The 20448-nt window shown below is 41.3% G+C and overlaps 1 protein-coding gene across 1 annotated transcript in view; it reads left to right on the plus strand.

Moving 5' to 3' along the window:
* WIF1 (WNT inhibitory factor 1) overlaps positions 1–13931 on the plus strand; it is a 67523-nt gene extending 53592 nt beyond the window's left edge. Inside the window, exons 7-10 of the mRNA XM_027595839.2 lie at positions 2244–2339; positions 9056–9151; positions 9865–9960; positions 13064–13931. Coding sequence (XP_027451640.1) covers positions 2244–2339; positions 9056–9151; positions 9865–9960; positions 13064–13185 — 410 coding nt within the window. The 3' untranslated portion in view covers positions 13186–13931. The remainder of the gene's footprint in view (positions 1–2243; positions 2340–9055; positions 9152–9864; positions 9961–13063) is intronic.
* Positions 13932–20448: the final 6517 nt, after the last annotated feature.

The following is a 20448-nucleotide window of genomic DNA, read 5'->3' on the forward strand; positions in this document are numbered from 1 at the left end:
ATTCATAAACGTTAAGCATTAAGGACAAGATAAGAACAGCCAGTGAGTAAAAAAGTTTCCTTTTTTGTCGAAATTTAGCACTCAGCATCTGCTCTTCCAAAATTGGGTAATTCTTGACACAGAATTAAGCTCAGATTATCACAAAACTGTTAGGAAATAGAGCAAATCCTTCGGAGATTTGGATGAAGAACTCAGGAATGAACAGGTTTAAAGAGATCATCTGTGAGGGCTGCTTACTGAGATGTGATTGTCATCGGTGTCGTACAATGAAGTATCAACTGTAATGGTTTTCTAATGCTACGGAGTCACAAACACTGCGTGGTCACTGTCGAAGGAAAGTATGTGTATTCCAGTATGCTTTACATTTTGTAATATTTTACCTTTCAGATGAAAGATTTTTCCCTACTTGTTAGACTCCAGTAATTTTATTATTATTATTCTTATTCTTTTGGAAAGTCTGTTGAAATTCCACTTGGTCTCATTGGAGATCTGAGAATACTAAAAAATAATGGTTTTTACTACCTCAACAAAGAGATGCATTTATCATCCAGGAGGGAGTATAGAGCTTCTGAAAAATGGTTTAATTACTAGCACAGAGCTAGAGCTGAGCACAACATATTTGAAGGAACATTAAAGATTAACTTTCAGTGGCTCTTGAGACTTCTGTTGCAAACTTTAGGAAATGAGTAGTTAAGCCCTGGCCCGGCATGCCCTCAGCCCCAGTGAAAGTTACCTGGTGTCTCAGGTTCATTTTCCTAGTCCAGAATCATTGCACAAGAGAAAGGTAGAGAAGCTTGTAAAGTATTATACAAATACTAAGAGCATGGCCACATTCTTTAACTAGCTTTGTCATCATTCCGTGACTTCCAATTCAGCTCCCAGGTTCACTGCCTTCTCTTTGTTAGAAGGGATAGTGCCCAGAGGGCTCTGGCCAAGCCGACCCTGATCCTGATGTTTTCTCTTCTCTTCTTAATTCCCCAGGAGAAACAGGGACAAGTGGGGAGACAGAATCACACTTGCAAAAACAACTAACTGTAAAGCCTCAACAATCCTAACAGCAAGTAGCAAGGAGGAAGGCCAAAGAGCTGGTTCTCCTAAATCCTAAATTCTCTACCCAAATGCTGCCGCTCCCCTCTGTATCGGGAGGCTGGGTTTTCCAAAGCAATGGGGCATTGCCTTAAGGCGGGAGATACTTGTGATTTTAAACAAAAAGCTCTATCATTTAAGAAGCATGATATTTGCAGAACATGGCGGTTGGACTTCTTTTCCACAAAGAAAGCATACACATAACTTTTGGATCTCCTCTCTGATTTTCCTACTGGAAGCTTACTTCAGCGTTTGTTCATCTGTAGCCAGCTTTGGCCTGTTTTATATAGGACAAGAACAAATAGGCCCTATAACTAGAATTGCTGAGACTCCAAGCTCTCGTTTTCCTCTCCTTTACAGAAGGAGCCAACTTGTCTATTTTTAGCTACTAGCTCTACCCTCGTCCCCATTTTTGTCCTCCCTTTATTTTCGGTGTGAGTAGTGAAATTCCAGAAGTTGACACGAAGACAGGGTTTAGGATGAATCACAAACAGTAGGATTATTACCTGGGAAATCTAGTTAACTGGACTCCCACAATAATCTGTCCAAGTAGCTGCTGCCATTCCCCTGCGAATGGGACCTGAGGAGGATTGACAGTCTGTCCTTTTCCGGACACCAGGACTCCCTCCTCCAAATGTCCTAAAAGTGTGTTTTTTTAAATCCCTATTACATAAGATGAATCTCTGTTCTCATTCTGAAACAAACAAAAAAAAGTTGCTTTCTCCTTTGCCAGCTCCTAGTATTCATGGCCTCTCTCCCTTTCATCCATTCTAAAGTAAGTCTTCCCTTTTTTACTCTTCTTTTAGCTTCAGAAAATATTTTAGGGGGTTTATAGGGTTCTTTTTTTAAGGGCATAGATATTTACAAGAAAATAAAAAAGATAACTTTTTTTACACACCCTGCCTTTTTTCTCTAAGATAGAAGCCCCCAGAGGGAGAATAGTGTATAATGTGTGTGCTATCCTATTATGTTGTTGGAATCTGCCAATGGTCAAGCAACCGGTTACAATTTTGGCATTTGCAAAGTGGCTGACTTGTCTAAGTAAATGGGCAGGAGGCAGATGTCTCGGAAGTATCACCCCACTTTAAGTGAAGTTAGATTTTTTTTTTTTAAGATTTAACCTGTCTAATGCAATTTCCCGTTATCCATTCTACTAGCAAACTGCTCAACTACCTGCTTTAACGGAGGGACCTGTTTCTACCCTGGCAAATGTATTTGCCCTCCAGGACTAGAGGGAGAACAGTGTGAAATAAGTGAGTATTGACTTTCTGCATTCTCTTCGTTTCTGGGGCAGGGAGGGGAGGCAAGGCGGAGGGAGCCTCAATACTCCACCTAACCCCATCATTTTATCAGTGAGGAAGCTGAAGCCCAGATACAATGAATAGCTTATCAAAGGTCTCAGGCCAGTGGTTTCTTTACACCATTCATTTTGGCTAAAGGTGGGGCAGTGTGTGCCATAGCTCAACTCAGATGACTCCAAGAACACACTCTGACTCAGTTACATCTGGGTTTGGGTTGTTCGGCATGTTGCGTTGTTTCTTGTTAGTGAGTTTGTCCCCTTCTCATTGTGCAGAGCCCCTCGCTTCAGCCTAGAAATGTAGACCAGAGTTTTGGGACAGGTGGATTTGTTTATCTACCTGCAGGCATAGAATTTCTTCCCTGAGTTAGACGGAACCAGTGACCTATCTAAGAGGAAAGGATAGATTCAAGAAAAAGGGAGAAAGGGTGGCACAGCAATAAAAAAAAAAAAAAAAGAACAAACTAACAGCACACACAACACGAATGAATCACACAGATGTTAAATAAAGGAAAAAGTGCACACTGCACGATTCCATTTTTATGAGGTTGAAGAAGAGGCAAAATTAATGGATGATAGTAGAAACCAGGATGGTGGTTGGGGGCACAAAGGAACTTTATGGGGTGCCAAAAATGCTCTATATCTTGATGAAGTGTCACATGAGTGTTTATTTAGGTAAAAAAAATAAATAAATAACTGAGCTGTAAACTTAAGATCAATGCAGTTATGTCTTCATTGTGCCTTCATGATGTTTGTCATGCTTCCATACAAAGAAAGAAAAATTTAAGGATGGAATGTGGTAGGTAATCATTGTTTTCAGAATCAGGATATCAAACTGCTTATCCTGGCTCTGCCACCTACCGGCGGTGTAACCCTCAGCAAATCACTGAAGCTCTCTACTAAATTCAGCAATAAGCCAACTGCCTCCTAGATTACTTTATGATCCAGAAGACAGAAGACACCAGCGCTCTGTTCAGGAAGGAGCAAAAAGACATGAGCATGTCTGCTAAGGGTGCCGTGTTCCTGCCTTTCTGGAAGTTCTGGAATGTAGCATTTTCATTTCCAGCTGTATATTTTTTAAGATTTATTTATTTATTTATTTATTTATTTATTTATTTGAGAGAGAGAGACAGAGATAGCAAGAGAGAGCCTGAGTGGGGAGGAGAGGGAGAAGCAGGCTTCCCGCTGAGCAGGGAGCCCGATGCGGGTCTCTATCCCAGGACCCAGGGATCATGACCTGAGCCAAAGGCAGACGCTTAACCGACTGAGCCACCCAGGAGCCCCAGTTTCCAGCTGTATTGTATCTGTAAAATACTGCTGTATTTAGTACAACCATAGTTTCTGAAGTGGGTTGCAGTGGGCTCAAAATTAAGTAACATTGACTTCCTAGTTTAACTTTCAATCTCTAATTTATTTGTGAGTTTTTGTACTTTAATGAGTACTAGATGAGGTAACCATTTTTGATAGAGTTCAAACGAAACACCTCTGAAGTTTCCATAGAACATGTAATTAATTTTCAGGATGTGGTTTCTGTTCTTATTAACTACCCTGCCCTGATAAAGATATCTCTGAACAAACTCCCCTCAATTTTCTCCCCGTACTTACTCTCAGACTTCACATACTTCGCTAGATCAAATTTATGAATCTTTGTTCTTGGGCTCATTTCTCTTCATGTAAGTATGTCCTTGGGTTTATGAAATTTCCAGTGACAGAGACAATGATTTCTATTCCTTTTTTCCCTAACTGCACCAAAAATCAGGTCTTTGAAGGCTCCTGATTATCCCTATCACAAGTTATGCTCAAATTCCTCTAGGAAATGTCCTGTTTCTGTTACAAGAACCACATTACTAAGAAAATACGGAATTGGGTCTTGAGTTGAAAAGTGCCTCTAATATAGTAGAGACAAAAAGTTGAATTATGAATTCTTATTTTAAAATTGAGATGTAACTCACATACCATAAAATTTACCATTTTAACATATGCTATTCAGTATATTCATGAAGTTGTGCAGCATCATTTCTGTCTCATTCCAGAACATGTCATCACCCACAAAAGACACCCTGTACCCATAAGCAGTCACTCTTCATTCCCCTTTCCCCAAGATACTGGAAACCACTAGTCTACTTTCTATCTCTTGAGATTTGCCTATTATGAACATTTCATATAAATAGACTCATATAACATTTGCCCTTTTGTGTCTGACTTCTTTCACTTAGCATGATATTTTTGAGGTTCATCCATGTTGTGGCATGTATCATTACTTCCTTTTAATTGCTGAATAATATTCCATTGTGTGGATATACCAACCACCTTTTGTTTATCCATTCATCAGTTGATGGACATTTGGGTTGTTTCCACTTTGGGGCGATTGTGCATAAACCTGCTGTGAACATTAATGTACAAGCTTTTGTGTGGACATATGTTTTCAGTTCTCTCGGATATATTCCTAAGAGTGGAATTGCTAGACCACATGTTAACTCCATGTTCGATTTTTTGAGGTACTGCCAAACTGTTTTCCAAAGCCACTGTACTATTTTACATTCCTGCCAGCAATGTATGAAGGTTCCAGTTTCTCCACATCCTTGACAGCACTTGTTATTTTCTGTTTTTTTTATGAGATATATGTTCTGATGTTACTTTTATTTTCATTTCCCGTGGCCTCTATCAGGACTAATATCTTCTCAAACTTCACTTTGACTTAATTTGAGATACTCTTGCCAGTTAACAAATAACATCATGGTTAGAAATATCTGGATGTATAGATTATACATTTACCCTGTTACTTAAGGTTCATAGACATCGCAAGGATCTTCAGTGAACTTTCAGTTAAAAAGCTTACGTGGATTATTTATACTGTATTATAAATGAAGTTTTAAAATAACTTAATGGTTCTTATTTTTATAAAAGTCCTCTGTAAAGTAGTGAAAAGAAGGGGCATGTGCATCCCGATGTTCATAGCAGCAATGTCCACAATAGCCAAACTGTGGAAGGAGCCCAGATGCCCTTCAACAGATGAATAGATAAAGAAGATGTGGTCCATATATACAATGGAATATTACTCAGCCATCAGAAAGGATGAATACCCACCATTTGCACTGGCATGGTTGGAACTGGAGGGGATTATGCTAAGTGAAATAAGTCAAGGAGAGAAAGACAATTATCATGTGGTTTCACTCATATGTGGAACATAAGGAACAGAGCAGAGGACCACAGGGGAAGGGAAGGAAAACTGAAGGGGAAGAAATCAGAGAGGGAGACAAACCATGAGAGACTCTGGACTCCGGGAAACAAACTGACGGGTACAGAAGGGAGGCGGGTGGGGCGATGGGGTAGCCAGGTTAAGAGTATTAAGGAGGGCACCTGTTGTGATGAGCACTGGGTGTTATACACAACTAATGAATCATTGAACACTACATCAAAAACTAATGATGTACTATATGTTGGCTAACTGAACATAGTAAAAAAATAAAATAAAATAAAAAATAAAATAAAATCTATGGGACTAAAAAAAAAATAAAAGTCCTCTGTATAAAATGTCCTTTATTAAAAAAAATTTAGAATACTAAAAAAAAATTTAGAATACTGAATAAAACAATTAAAAATCACCCATAATCCTAAAACCTAGAGATGATAGTCATTGACACTATCATAAACCATTTTTATCTGTTTTCTATGTGAAGCAGAGTCATACATTTAAGTTATCCTACAATCTGATGGGCAGAGGAAGTTTAATGTCCTTATTTTGTCGATCCCTAACTCATCGTCTCGCTGGACTCATCCACTGGTTATAGTAAAAATGTTAACATATAAACTTAGTCAAATCTATTTGCCTTAGGCAATGCTTAGTCTGTTTTAGGTATGCTTAGTCTGTTTTAGGTATGCTTAGTCTGTTATCTTTCAAGTTGGCTCACTTTCCCACTGTCCAATGGATAGAATTTGTTGCAAAATATTTTCAGGAAAAGGAAGTCAACATTAAAGACACTTAGAGGATTCTGATTTTTAAAACAATCAGACCTTCATGAGGCTTTGGCTTCATAAGATTTGATGTGGAATGGCCTTGGGACAGTCACCTGTAATCACATTTCTGCTGTGTGATAACCAAGAGAGAACATCCTTATTCCTGGCTGTGGTGAACCTAAGGACTCTCACTTCCCTCTGACCAAGAAAACAAAAAGACCCATAGAGCCAATGAAAAGGTTCTCTCCACCAGTCATTCTCTGTGATACCCCTGGCTACCAAGTTCACCTCTCATTGAACGTGGGGAAATTTGGGCTCACCAAGTATTTCACAATAAGTACTGTCTTTTCTGCCACATAATTATTGCCCCATGTCTTGTTTACTTGAAAAACCCAAGTGCATGGCAGAGTACTGTGATATGATCCAATTTTGTACGTACGGTGGGGTCATATGGTTCATTGATACAAATGGAAATTCAGAGTTAGGCATTCCTTTCCTTTAGGTAAGAGTTGGGATCTTGACCAAATAGTAAACACTATTCTTTGTATCCAAACCTAGCAAAAAGGACCCTTTTGGATTTTTAATGGTCAATGAAAATGTGGTATTTTATTATTAAGGTTGTTTGATGCCTGTTTCTAGAACATCCCTGCATCCAAAAAACTTAAAGGTATAATGGTATTCCAGGTTTTTGAGAGACTCTAACATCTCACTCTTATATCTGTATTGTCTGCACAATGACAATGGTCGATTTATACATGAAGAAAGTCCTTTTGGATAAGTTAAAAGAGAAGTAAAGTGTTTCAGCAAAATAATTTGCATATGGAGTTCATGTTTATCAAACATAGTACTTGCTGGTAAAACATACAGTAGCTCACTTCTTTCGAAGGCTCATTTGACCATAAAAAGAGGCGCTTAGAGAATAAAAGGGGTGTTGTTTTATGATAAAGATTTCGTTTCTTCTCCTTATGTATTGAGACCTTTGTAGTGAGTGTTCTGCTAAAATGTAAAAAAAAGAAAAAGAACAACAATAAAAAAACCCGGACCCCTCCACTACCAAAACCTAATGGCTATTTGCTCTCTTTGGAACGTCATCATGCCTGCCACAGGATGCGGTCTCAGCTCTGGGTGAACAATCCTTTTTCTTCTACTTCTTCAAAACTTTCAGCCTCAGGGTGGCAAATTCTAGATTGCAGAGGGAGAATAAATAGCTTCTGGAATAAGAAGACAATCATTATATCATTTTTTACATTTAAGGCCCCACTCCAGCTCTAAAATCCTATAACCCAAAGAGCTATGAAAACGTTAGCAATTCTCATTTGGCACTGACATAAAAGAAAGAATGATGTATTGTGAGGATCTAAGACATTCTAGAAAAAAGCACAGGTGTGGTATGGGGCCCCTTTGGTGCCCTACCTCATATCTCTTCTCAGCCCGCCTTTCACTCCAGTCACTACTGGGGGAACCTGTTTTGCACAGGCATAACCTGATTGTACCCCATCTTAACTGCTCCATGCTTCTCCTGCTTGAGGCTCCTCTGAGTCCTACAAAATCAGTCTGCGCTCACATAGTGGCAGACTGGAAATGTGAGGAAGTCATCCCATAGGGTGACCCTCGATTAGTGGGAGACAGGTGCCAAAGAACAAATGCTCCCCCTCTCCCTTCTTAAGAGTGACTTTAAGGTGCAGTCTCCATGGCTCCTCAGAAGGACCCTGCAGGATAGAGCCTGGGTGCCTACAGTGATGACCAACCCACACGCACACTTCTGTGTTGGCTTTTCCTCCTTCCATTCTTTCCTCTCCTTGTCCCCCATTTCGGTTTCCTAGGATCACTTTACCAAAGAAACTCTCTGCATACAAGCCTTGCTCTCTGGAGCATCCTAGGCTAGGAAAGATACTGCTGGGTACAGGTGTAGGCCTGCTTTCAGAAAGAGTAACATGCAAAGTCAGAACTCAGAGAAAAGAGCACTTGGCGACTTATTCACATCCTAACTTGTACTGTATCTTAAACTACAAGGGTTTATGAATCAGAATTTTATTCTGTTAATTAAAAAGTAACATAAATGTAGCATGTGGGCAACACATTTATTGTAGCAGATATACATTAAAAATCACAAGTAAAGGGCGCCTGGGTGGCTCAGTTGGTTAAGCGACTGCCTTCGGCTCAGGTCATGATCCTGGAGTCCCGGGATCGAGTCCCACATCGGGCTCCCTGCTCAGCGGGGAGTCTGCTTCTCCCTCTGACCCTCTTCCCTCTCCTGCTCTCTGGCTCTCATTCTCTCTCTCTCAAATAAATAAATAAAATCTTTAAAAAAAAAAAAATCACAAGTAAAAATACTGAGTGCATTTGTTCCAACTCAAACAGTATCAAAGCCAGAGCAGGTCTGACTAAGTGGGAATAGCTGCCATTTAAAAGCATTTATCCTCCGGGCGCCTGGGTGGCTCAGTCGGTTAAGCATCTGCCTTGGGCTCAGGTCATGATCCCAGGGTCCTGGGATCGAGCCCTGCATTGGGCTTCTGCTCAGTGGGGAGCCTGCTTCTCCCTCTCCTTCTCCTGCTCCCCCTGCTTGTGCTCTCTCACTCTGTCAAATAAATAAAATCTTTAAAAAAAAAAAAAAAGCATTTACCCTCTCAAATCCCTGCAATTCCTTTGAAAAATGTGATGACCTCTGAATGAAGCACTGAGTTCCTTGCTTATTTGCATTCCCCTCTGTTTCAGGCAAATGCCCACAGCCCTGTCGAAATGGAGGTAAATGCATTGGTAAAAGCAAATGTAAGTGCTCCAAAGGTTACCAAGGAGACCTCTGTTCAAAGCGTAAGTACCCATCCACAGAATCAGCCCAGGCTTAGGGATCTCCTCCTACACAACTTCTGGACCTACTGCATGTTGCCTAAGCATCACAATGAACCTTTCTTCACGGACATCTGTGTTTCCTTTATCTAGAACAAAGACATTGTCTGAAACCCATGCATGTGAAAACACAGACACATTCACATGCAAGCAACTCAGCTTTTTAACTATCCGGGGTTTTCTTAAGGAAAATGAGCTTCCATTCCAGCAGTTTCCGAGTCCTACTGAGCATCTTTTGTGATTGAGAAGCATCAACTTTAGTTTGCCATCTCTCTTGGGCCTTTTTCCAAAAAGTCCCAAACTGACTTATAGCTGGAGATTGGCTTAGAAAAAACAACAACAACAACAAGGAATGAAGCCCAAAATAAAACACATTCGTTTTTTTTTTTAAAGCTCTTTTCTTTTTTTTTTTTTTTTTTAATTTGAGACAGAGAGAGAGCACAAGTGGGGAGGAGGGTCAGAGAGAGAGGGAGAAGCAGACTCTCCCGCTGAGCAGGGAGCCCGATGTGGGGCTCGATCCCAGGACCCTGGGACCATGACCTGAGCCAAAGGCAGATGCTTAACCGACTGAGCCACCCAGGCGCCCCAATAAAACACATTCTAAAGAACTGCAGGAAAAGCAGCTAATTCTGAACAATGAAAGCTCAGAAAACACTTTCTATCTCCTCCGATTCTAGCTGTCTGCGAGCCTGGCTGTGGTACCCACGGAACCTGCCACGAGCCCAACCAATGCCAATGTCAGGAAGGCTGGCACGGAAGAAACTGCAATAAAAGTGAGTGAGTGGAAGGCGTTGGGAGAGCCCACCTCTAACTTGTCTTGGCTCCTGGGGCTAGTGGATAACCCATAGCTCAGCCCTGCTTTCCGTGTTAGTAAAAGCAGCTTCCCCCTCTCTGCCTCCTCTCCTCGGTGCTCCCCCCTGGCCCCCTCAACTCTTTAAACCTTTGAGTCTAAGTTTTAGTGTCTAAGGGCAATGCAGCTGTGTAAATTATCAGCACATCTATAAAACAGCTACGCGGCTCTTTTCTAAGTGAAATCAGTAATTCAGGTTGATTTGGTCATACAGTGTGGTAGCTATGAAAGAAATAACAAGTATAAGAGTTTAAACCAAATATATAGATCTATTTGGCTATGTTTTTATCCTTCAAGATCTATCTGTGAGCATATAAAACATGAAGAATTTTGCTCTTTTAAGATCATTAAATGTTATTGGTTATGGTATATTTTAAATAAGATCTTTTGAGGCCAAAAAAAAAAAAAAAAGAAAGAAAGAAAGGAAAGGTCTATGGAGTATGGGAGAGAGCTTATACTGGAGTTGTGCTTTTTAAAATAAATTTACTGACTACCCAAAATGAGCTAGCTGTAGAGATGATAAACCACTGGCCTGTTTTCGACACAAAATGAAGCTGGTTAAATTCAACCATTTCATTTTGATTGATATCTTCTCTGTTCCAAGCAGGAATCCAGGCGTTGGAGACCTGCCAGTGAGCAGACAGAAAATGCCCTGCCTGGTGGAGCCCAGGTTCTAGCGGGAAGGACAGTCAGTGAGCAAGGGAACGAGCTAAACATTGTGGTTTTGGTACATCTGGCAGCTAGCATTCCATCTCCTAGGTGTGGGCCCAGCTCCACTTTTCCTTTGAGGGAAGGAAGGCTTCAGTCATACAATAGCCTTCAAATGCGGAAGTTCAGATTGTGCCTGTCACAGTGAGTTTCCAAAATAATGGACACAAATGGAACAGATCACCTTCACATCCAATGTTTTTCTAGATCCGCAATCTCCAAAGGGTGGTCCATGTAGCCCAGGGAGTATGGAAATGATCAGTTAGGCGATGGAAAAGACGGATTTGATGATAGTTTTATATTTTATGTTATTTTATTATATTTATATATAAACATATATAAAAATATATTTACATATCTCGATCCCAAATCTCTAATTTTTGTGCATATTTTGTAATGTTCACATTATATTATTATGATGTATACCTAATATATTTATATGTAGGTATGCGTGACTTTTTATTTGTTAGTTTTAAGGCTGGTTGGTGTCTGGCCTAGGCTACACTAAGCCATTGACTGGAGTCTTGTCAGGCGCTAAATTGACTAGATGGTAGATTGAATTGGCTTCAGGTGGGTGTAGCTTAACAAGTTAAGCTCCTCTGGAAAATAATTCTTTCCCCAGATAGTAATGGCTGAATGGTATCCCTGCAGGGACACACTTGGGGGAAGCTTTTGGGGGGCTAAAAGACCTGTGGAAAACTAACCATTTCTAGAGACACTTTGGGAGAGAGTAAACCAAATCCTTATGCCACCCTTAACTCAGGATGCAAGTAACTTTTGAGACATCCTCGGGCCTAGGAATGGGCTGAGGTCACACTATTCATCCCAGGAGTCAGTTACAGAGATCTTCAGGGACCCATATTTGGGACCTGGTGACCAAGAGTGATGGCTGAGAGTACAGCAGTCACGCCTCCAAAAAGAAGGCAAGTCAGGGGCCCTTCGGTGGCATCGATAAGCAATTCGGACAGGTCCACCAGCCCCCACCCACCGGCACTTCTTGACCTGCTGCTGAGAGTTTTGTCATCAATGTACCTTCCTCAGATCAAGGCGTTGCCTCAAGAATATACCCCGGTGCCTGATTAAAATGCAAATGTGTTGTCCAACAGAGGCCACCCAACCATTTTGTACATTAGCTTAGAGAATCAGAAAGAGGTTTATTTTGACCAGGAGGAGGTGACGAGGAAGCGCCGAGGCACGGAGTTCTGCTGAGAACAGACTCCCAGCGAGGTGACACTCTGGGAGGTCTCGGGCACCCAGACATGTTACTGGGGAGGAGGACATTGGAGACAGACTTCCCGGCTGAGGCTCACCCTCGCCAGCAGGGAGGTTCGGGCTTCATGGGTGGCGGGGAGAACAGCAGGGTAGGGATTTACTCCAGCGCATTGTTGGCTCATGTTCTGGCTGTTCCTTGAGCTACTAGCCTACATACTGACAATTCAAAGAAACACGTTCAGGAACAAAGTATTCTGTTCTCAGTAGTTACTTAATGGCATGCTTGCATTAAAAAACCACAGGGAACAAATGGAATGCCAAACTCGACTCTTAATGCACAGGAAGATGGAGGCAGATTTTTTAAATGTGATTGCCGTCTTGGATCCGTTTTAGGAAATCAGTAGAAATGAGTCAGTGCCCCAAGCACCTCCAGAAGTTCACAAGTAGGAGAAAGGGAGGTCTGAAGCTATGGAAATTAGTGCTACCGTCCGCTTAAACTAAGCTGCAAATGGATAGATGCTGGCCATGACTGAAACTGACAAATCCCCACTGATAAGGAACCCACTCAAACCATAACCCTTCTCTAAAATGTATCATGGAAGTCCTTACTTCTTACAAAATTCCCATTTTGTATAAATGCAATAGCCACACTTGATTGTGTGATCGATATGAAGAGTGGGGCGTGTTCTGGATCAATACAATCGAGGCTGGTTTTGCAACTCAGTGAAAATGATCAAATCCTATGCAGGTGCATCCCTGCTTTGGGGACCTCGGTGCCACATCCTTACCAGACCTTGGGTGGAGAAAATCCTTCATTCGAGCACATCCATCCAAACTTTGCATCAAGAGTTTCTGCATGGCCAAAATCTATACTGAGTCAGAGCTTCGATGGAAGCCAGATTTGATGGAGTTCCTAAAATGGGTTTCTTTTTTAGGAGAGATCTTGAACCTGTAACATCTCTTCATTCAGGTGGCTTTTTGTGGTGGCTGTGGTCTTTCACTCTGGGTTGAAAAGGGAAAATGGATTTCATTTGAATGGTTAATAATGAATCTGAAGAGCCTGTTTTTGTAGTTTCTTTTCTTTTAAGCTGTGAATAATTTTACAGGGTACGGAGCCAGCCTCATGCACGCCCTGAGGCCAGCAAGCACCCGGCTCAGGCAGCGCACGCCTTCACTTAAAAAGGCTGAGGAGCGGCAGGACCCACCTGAATCCAATTACATCTGGTGAACTCCGACATCTGAAACGTTTTAAGTTACACCAAGTTCATAGCCTTTGTTAACCTTTCATGTGTTGAATGTTCAAATAATGTTCATTACAGTTAAGAATACTGGCCTGAATTTTATTAGCTTCATTATAAATCACTGAGCTGATATTTACTCTTCCTTTTAAGTTTTCTAAGTATGTCTGTAGCGGGATGGTATAGATTTCTTGTTTCAGTGCTTTGGAACAGATTTGATGTTATGTCAGTTGATCAGGTTAAAATTGTGTCTTTTCAGTTGCGTAGCTGGCAAATAATTTCCAAAATCACAATGCACTCGTGGTGTCGAGGGGCTAGGGAACACTGGAGAAGGTAAATAGAACAAAAATGCATAAATCAAGGGTTTGGATGGAGCAGTTAACCGCATTGAAGTTACAACATTTCTAATTTTACTGTCATGTGTTTAGACATTTGTCACATTTTTTAAATTCCTCTTGTTCTTAAACTCTCAATACAATATATTTTGACCTTCCCATGATTCCAGAGAATTCAGTATTGAAAGAATGAAAGAAGAAAGAAAAAAAAGAAAGAACATTGTGGCAGTGGCATTTAACAATATAATATATTGTAAACACAATAAAATAGGGAATATAATGTATGGACTTTTGGCATTGGCTTGAAGCAATATAATATATTGTAAACAAAACACAGCTCTTACATAATGAACATTTTATACTGTTTGTATAAAATAAAGGTGCTGCTTTAGTTTTCTGAGGGTTGTATGGAGTGGTCTGTGCATGTGCTATCTTATGGAAATAAAGTCGGTTGCAGTGAAAACTGCAGTATCATAAAAAAGAGAAGATATTCTATTCTCTGACCTAGTCTGGCTCCCCAGGCCCACCTGGGGAGCCCTCTGTCCCTGCTCCAGCCACGCAGCGCTACACTCTGGGCACTGCCTAAGACCTTCCTAGGTTTGTCAGCTCCCATTTAGTTGGCACTGCTTTCAAGAAGTCCTCTCTAACTAGAATGTGTTGAATAGCCCTTTAGTGGGAGGCTTCCTAAGACTTTCTAAAAGTGTCAGAATGTGGCAAATGACAGGAGCTGCCTACCATTTATTAAAAACCTGTTGGTTCCCAAGAACATGATAGCGTGTTGTCTTACAATCCAGTGAGGAAGGTATCATCGTGCCCTTTTATAGATAAGAAAACTGAGGTAGGGAGATACGTAGCAATTTACCCAAGATCACACTTGAGAGGGACAGGTTTGAATTCATGTCACCTGGCTCCGAAGACTTAACACTAGGCAGTTTCCCCACCTTCCTTTTGCTCAGCAAGTGCAGTAGAACACAAAACTCCACAAATCCCAGGCAGATACTTTCCAATATATTTTAGTCTCCTCATTCTCCCAAGGAAATGTGGACTTTATGTTATAGATAATCTAAAGCCTATACGTTTCTCTTTGGGCGATGGCATAATGACTTGTGTGGTTCGGGGATGTGACGTGTTATGGGAAGTGACCAAGGGAGGGGCTGGAAGCAGAGTGAACACGTCTTATTGTGGCGCTGGGCCACGGCGGTCTTCCTCCTCCAAGTAGCCAGAGCCCAGAATGCAGCTTCTGCTCACGTAGACTTGGCGAAGCAGGCCAGGAGCCAAGGAGCTCACCCTGGGGATCCCAATATGAGAACCAACTGATTTAAGACTTGGAACTAAAAGTCCAGATGTTTGATAATGAGGATTTAAGACGGTGACAGAAAGTTAAGTTTGGGGATAGGATAATAATACTAATAGCTAACACTTAAATAGTACTTAGCTTATTCTAAGCACTTTACCTCATGGATGAGTAATAAAATGGCGGGGAAGTTAGACTGAAGGCAGCATGATGAACCACAATAGTCAACATTGATCATCTCCCAACCATTTGGACTCTACACTCCATTAGAAATTTCTGAGCACATACTCCTACATGTGACTATTATTTATTTACATATTTAACTGGTATGCTTTATAAAAGCCAGAAACGTGGAAGAGATAAAAACATGAATAGAAGCTCTAATGTTTTCTCCACTCATCCAGAAGACAGTTTTATGTACGCCCTGGAGTACACAGCCTCACAGGAGAACTCAGCCTAGGAGGAGAGAGAGTAGGATCCAAAATGGCTTTAGAACCAGAGTCTGCACTCAAGAAGGACTTCAAACGTAAGCAAGGGCCTGGGTCACTGACTGAATGTAGGGTTCTAGAGAGGAATCTGAACAGTGATGTAAGTGACTAAGAAGGAAGAAGTACGGGCAGCGGTGAGGGTTTCCAGAGATGCTGAGTTTCATACTGAAGATGTTGAGTTTAATGTGCCCTTGGGACATCTCGGGGGAAATGTCTGATAGGCAACTGGAAATACTGTTATTAGGAGGTTAGTCTGATAATTTATTGATTATTAGTTTTACTATAAGTGAATAGTACTAACTCTATATTAAATTACTTTTAATATCAATATACATAACAGCTTTATTTGGTGAGGTGCAGTACAATTCACCTGTGTTTTATTGTGTCTTTACTTTGTTTTAAAGATTTTATTGATTTCTTGGAGAGAGAGAGAACTCACGAGCAGGGGTTGGGAGGGCAGTGGGAGAGGGAGGAGCAGTCTCCCTGCTGAGCAGAGAGTCTGATGTGGGGGCTCGATCCCAGGACCCTGGGATCATGACCTGAGCCGAAGGCAGACACTTAACGACTGAACCACCGAGGCGCCCCTTTATTGTCTTTAGATCCTGTATAGTTAATACCATTTGCTGCTTTCCTGTTTCTATGTTTATTTGTATAACAATATAGCCTTTACTATTTGGCAGATTAATTGAGCACTTCCTCCCTCTCTCCCCCATATGTATTATGAATCTTCATCCAAAACGTGCCCTTCGGTTACTTTGTCAATTTCTGTAGTATCACAACAATGGAGGCCAGCTCTTGAAACAAAGGCCAATAATAAGGAATATGAAATAATTGCTGTTACTCTTATGAAGCAACCACAAGAGAGGAGAAGGGAGAGGAAGAAGAAAAAGAAGGAAGAGAAAGAGGAGGGGGGGCGCCTGGGGGGTCAGCCAGGTGAGCCTCTGACTCTTGATTTCAGCTCAGGCCATGATCTCAGGGTCATGAGACTGAGCCCTGCTTTGGACTCCGGGCTGAGCCTGGAGCCCACTTGGGATTCTCTCTCCCTCTCCCTCTGCTCCTGCCCCCACCCCTGAAAGAGGAGGAGAATATTTATATAAAATACTTCTAAACAATAATTTAAAAGCTAAAAGAGTAGGGAGTTAAGGTGGCCTGAGAAGATGTATACTGTTTGACAAGATAAAATAAGTAGGAAAAATTAGGCAAGAGGAAATAAAGGCTAAACAAGAAAATGGGCCCGGGAATGAAGTTAAGACAGAAGGCGTACGGGAACTCCTGCACACTTGTGAGAGGTATGTGGACAGCACATTTAGCTCTAAGTCCTGCTCCAGCCACCTCAAAGAGGAAACCGGCGCTGGTTATGAGTCCCAAAGACTATAAACCCAAAAACTAATCAGTTCCTCAGGAGAAGTTCAGCTATATAAGGCACTTACATTATTAGGGCTCGATCAAGGTAGGAAGGTCTGTGGGAAAGCTGCTCTGGCCTCCCTTCCCGTCAATAGTCTTTAAAATAACTCCTCCACATTTATTTACAGAGGAGCTGCTTAAAGACGTTTAAAAAAAAAAAAAAAAGGGTTGCTGACAGGGTTCAGCTTCTCATCCAGTATCCCAGGCAATTTGTCTCCGGTCCTAAAATTCCATGCCCCACCCAGCAAACAAAAGATCTCCAGTTAAATCCAGCCAAGATGCTCAGAGGGAAGTTTATGGAGCATACGGCTACTTGATCATGCTCCTTGAAATTCCTAGCACCTCCCCAAGTGGCTTCTCCAAACAGTCCCTTTAACTATATATAGTACTCCTCCTAAAGCAAGTTTTGGTAACGGGATTTTTTTCTCATCTCATTCCCTGTCCGGTGACCCTTACGATGCAATTCTAGCTTGCTGGGCTAGGCAGCGCCCCGGCTGAGCTAGCCCTTCTGTCAGCTCTCATTGATAGTGGAGAGCAGTGTCTCCCGGGGGTTCTCGCACGGAGGCCCAAGGGCCATGCGTGACGCATGCTCTCAGGAGTATCGACAGAGTAACCACAGATAGCACTATTTCTTTCCATGCTCGTCAAGAAGGTGCAAATCATCACAGTGAAGGGTAGTTTCATGAAAGCTTTTCTACCAAAGTAAGGGAGGAAGAGGGCATAGGGTGAGGTGAGCAATTTTTAAATTAGTTAAATGAGAAACATTGCCATTTCAGAAGAATTTCCTGAGGCAATAAAAAAGAAAGACAAGGAAAGAAAACAAAGGACTATCCAAAGACAGGAGTTTCATCATCATAATTTTTAGGCAGTTTATGCAAGTGGTGCAAATATAAAAGTTTAATAAACCTATTGAATAAATGTCCTCCATATGGCTCAACATAAAAAATAGAAACAGTCTACAGGAAACTGACATCATAAAACAAAGTACTCAGGTGTTCGGTAAGACTTTTTTTTTTTAATTCTAATATAGACTCCAGTGGAAATTGATTTTCACCTATTTACTGGTTTATTGTTAATAAGAATCTAGGAATTACAAATGAAAAATAATTTTTATTGAGCTTTGGCATTGCAAAGCTTTTCCCAGGTAACACATTTCCCTTCCTGATCATGTTTGGCTGGCACAACTGTTGAAATTACCTGACATTTCTCAAAAGTCCAGACCAAGAGAAAGCCTTGGGACGACAAATAATCCATACAATCCACAGGAGGACCATTGAAGGTTGACTCACCACAGAGTGAATATCAACTTCCCATTCTGGTGACCATGACACTGAGCATGGTGTTGAGGCTGCGTCTGGGGCCATAGGTGGGAGAGAAGAGCAAGAGGGAAGTGGAGAGCCTTGGTCAACAATAATCCAAGAGGAGACTAGCTGTCTCATTGGAGGGGCCCAGAACAAGATGAAAATATGGGTCCCCTTGTTCAAAAAGCATTAAGAATATCACCATGGTGAGCACAGGGCATTAAGCCCGGGGTCTTTCTCCATGCAAGGGCTGTGTGCAACTGCACAGTTCGCACATCCATGAAGCTGGCCCTGTCCGGGAGCAAGTTCTTAGGTCCGTGGATAAGAAAGCCTAGGTAAAATGCAAAACATCTGCCTCTCCTTGGGCACTGGCCAGATAAGCTCTTTGGTGCCTGTCCCTCTTTCAACTTCAAAACCCAAACCTTGAGAATGGAAGACTCATTCACCATCAAACCAGGTAAGTCAGTGACCATTTACTGAATGGCTTTTGTATTAATACTGCAAACACAAAAATAGGGAAGAAAATATGGGGTAAATTAAGGGGACAAAATGTATTGCTTTATACTTCAGTCCAATCAAGTTCTTTGAACCTCAGTTACTGCCTAAGAAAGAATTTGTAGCTTTCAGTTAGAGCTCACAAGGGAAAGATATTTTTCAGAATTTTGTGAACAATCTATTTTAACCAAAGCGATAATCTTGGGTTTTTCCAACTTATAACTGCTGTTCTTTATTAGAAGACAGAAAGGCAGAGACCTGGCTGGAATTGGGATCGAAAGCTTTGTTTTTGAAATTAAATTCATCTCCACCCAAGGAAGCTTGATTCAGTGAAGAGCCTTATGACATTCTCCAGAAACCCCAAAGACAAATATCCCCAAAAGCCCTCACTTCAAGGAAACACCCAAAACTAATTTGTGATTATTTTCTACTTTGTAAAGATGAATATTTGCTCCTCTTTAAGCCTAAAACACTCTGGGAAGGAGCAGAAGCGAAGCCAATTATGGGCCCCTAGTCCATTGGGCGCCATGTTGATTAATCAATCCTTGGCTTGTGTCACAAGAGCTAAACTCCAAGAATTTAAAAGCCACTCTGCTTTTCAGTCATGTGGATATTCTGCCCTGGCTTGTTTATTTGGATTACATACTACTTGGTTTCTAAACTGAACCCAGACTGGGAAGGCAGCATATGATGAAGCCGAGATGGGCCTTAAGGTAGCAGTCATCCTGGCTTCACATTTAAGACACCCTTGAAATGATGATGTGAACACAGGTTATTCCATGACAACTTGTCTCAGTGTAAGTGGCTACAAATGTGCTAAAGGAAATTACTAGCAGTTGTGACTTCAGGAAAAAAAAAAGGGACCTTTGAAACAAAGCGTCTGGTTGAAATTGAAGCAAGTTCTAGCTTCCCTGGCCTCACCCAGCGTCCACTTCTATGTGTGCACCAGTCCAGGGTGACATTCCTCGGAGGGACATTACTGAGAGTTGTAACAGAATGGAGTAAATAGGAGAACCAAGAAGGTGGTGTTCTGGTGATGAACTGGCCAAACACGGAAGTAGCATTCCAAAATTTCCAGAGAAGCTTTCTCTGGAAATTTTGGTTCATGGCATCTCTGTCAGGGGGTTATTAGTTCAAAGGCAAAACTGAAGCTAGGGTTTGCTGAAGATCACAAAACAATTTATTATTGCTAATAATAACCCCTGGTGTGGGGATTCCAAACTCATTCCCGAAGAACACCAATTGTCCAAGAGGTTAACATGATGTATGTGAAAACGGGATTCTGAGGCCAAGTAAGTCTCAGAGATGGGTAGTTCCATGAAATCAGGAAGTTGTCTTTCTAGTAGTGCTGCCCAGAGCCTTTACCACCCTATCGTGCGTTGTGCATCCCCAAGAGGGGACTAATACGCAGCCTTCCCCAAATTTACTTCATCAAAGAGAACTTTCTTCCCTAAAGCATTTCCCGGGGAATAAAATTTTACACAGCAGTTTGTGGTGCACAGTCCCAGAATACTTCGGACTCTCTGAAGTTGAGTCTTTACTACACTCTTTTTTTTCTTTAGAATTTTTAATGTTATTCTATCTGTTTGGAGCTAATTCAAGGAAAACTGAAACTTACAACTTATAACACAAAGAACTTCCAGGTTAACTAGTGAATCAACTGGTTTTATGTAATTTGTTTATTTTTCCCCTACATATTCCAGAATAAATTGATCTGTTAGATTCTAGCTTTACTCACTTAAAGGAGTATTAGAAAAACACTTTAATTATTCTAAGTATTTTAAAATTAAAATAAAAGTTTACAACTTATGGAACTAGTTTCATCAACAAAGGATAAAGGGATCATTATAATGAATTCATTTTCTAGGGGTTTAAGCAGCATCCGACATTGAGGGAGCCCGTGTGAACTACCCAGCTAAAGCACTTCTTTAAGTCA

This window comes from Zalophus californianus, chromosome 9, assembly GCF_009762305.2.
Source record: "Zalophus californianus isolate mZalCal1 chromosome 9, mZalCal1.pri.v2, whole genome shotgun sequence".
In the NCBI taxonomy this organism is placed as follows: domain Eukaryota; kingdom Metazoa; phylum Chordata; class Mammalia; order Carnivora; family Otariidae; genus Zalophus; species Zalophus californianus.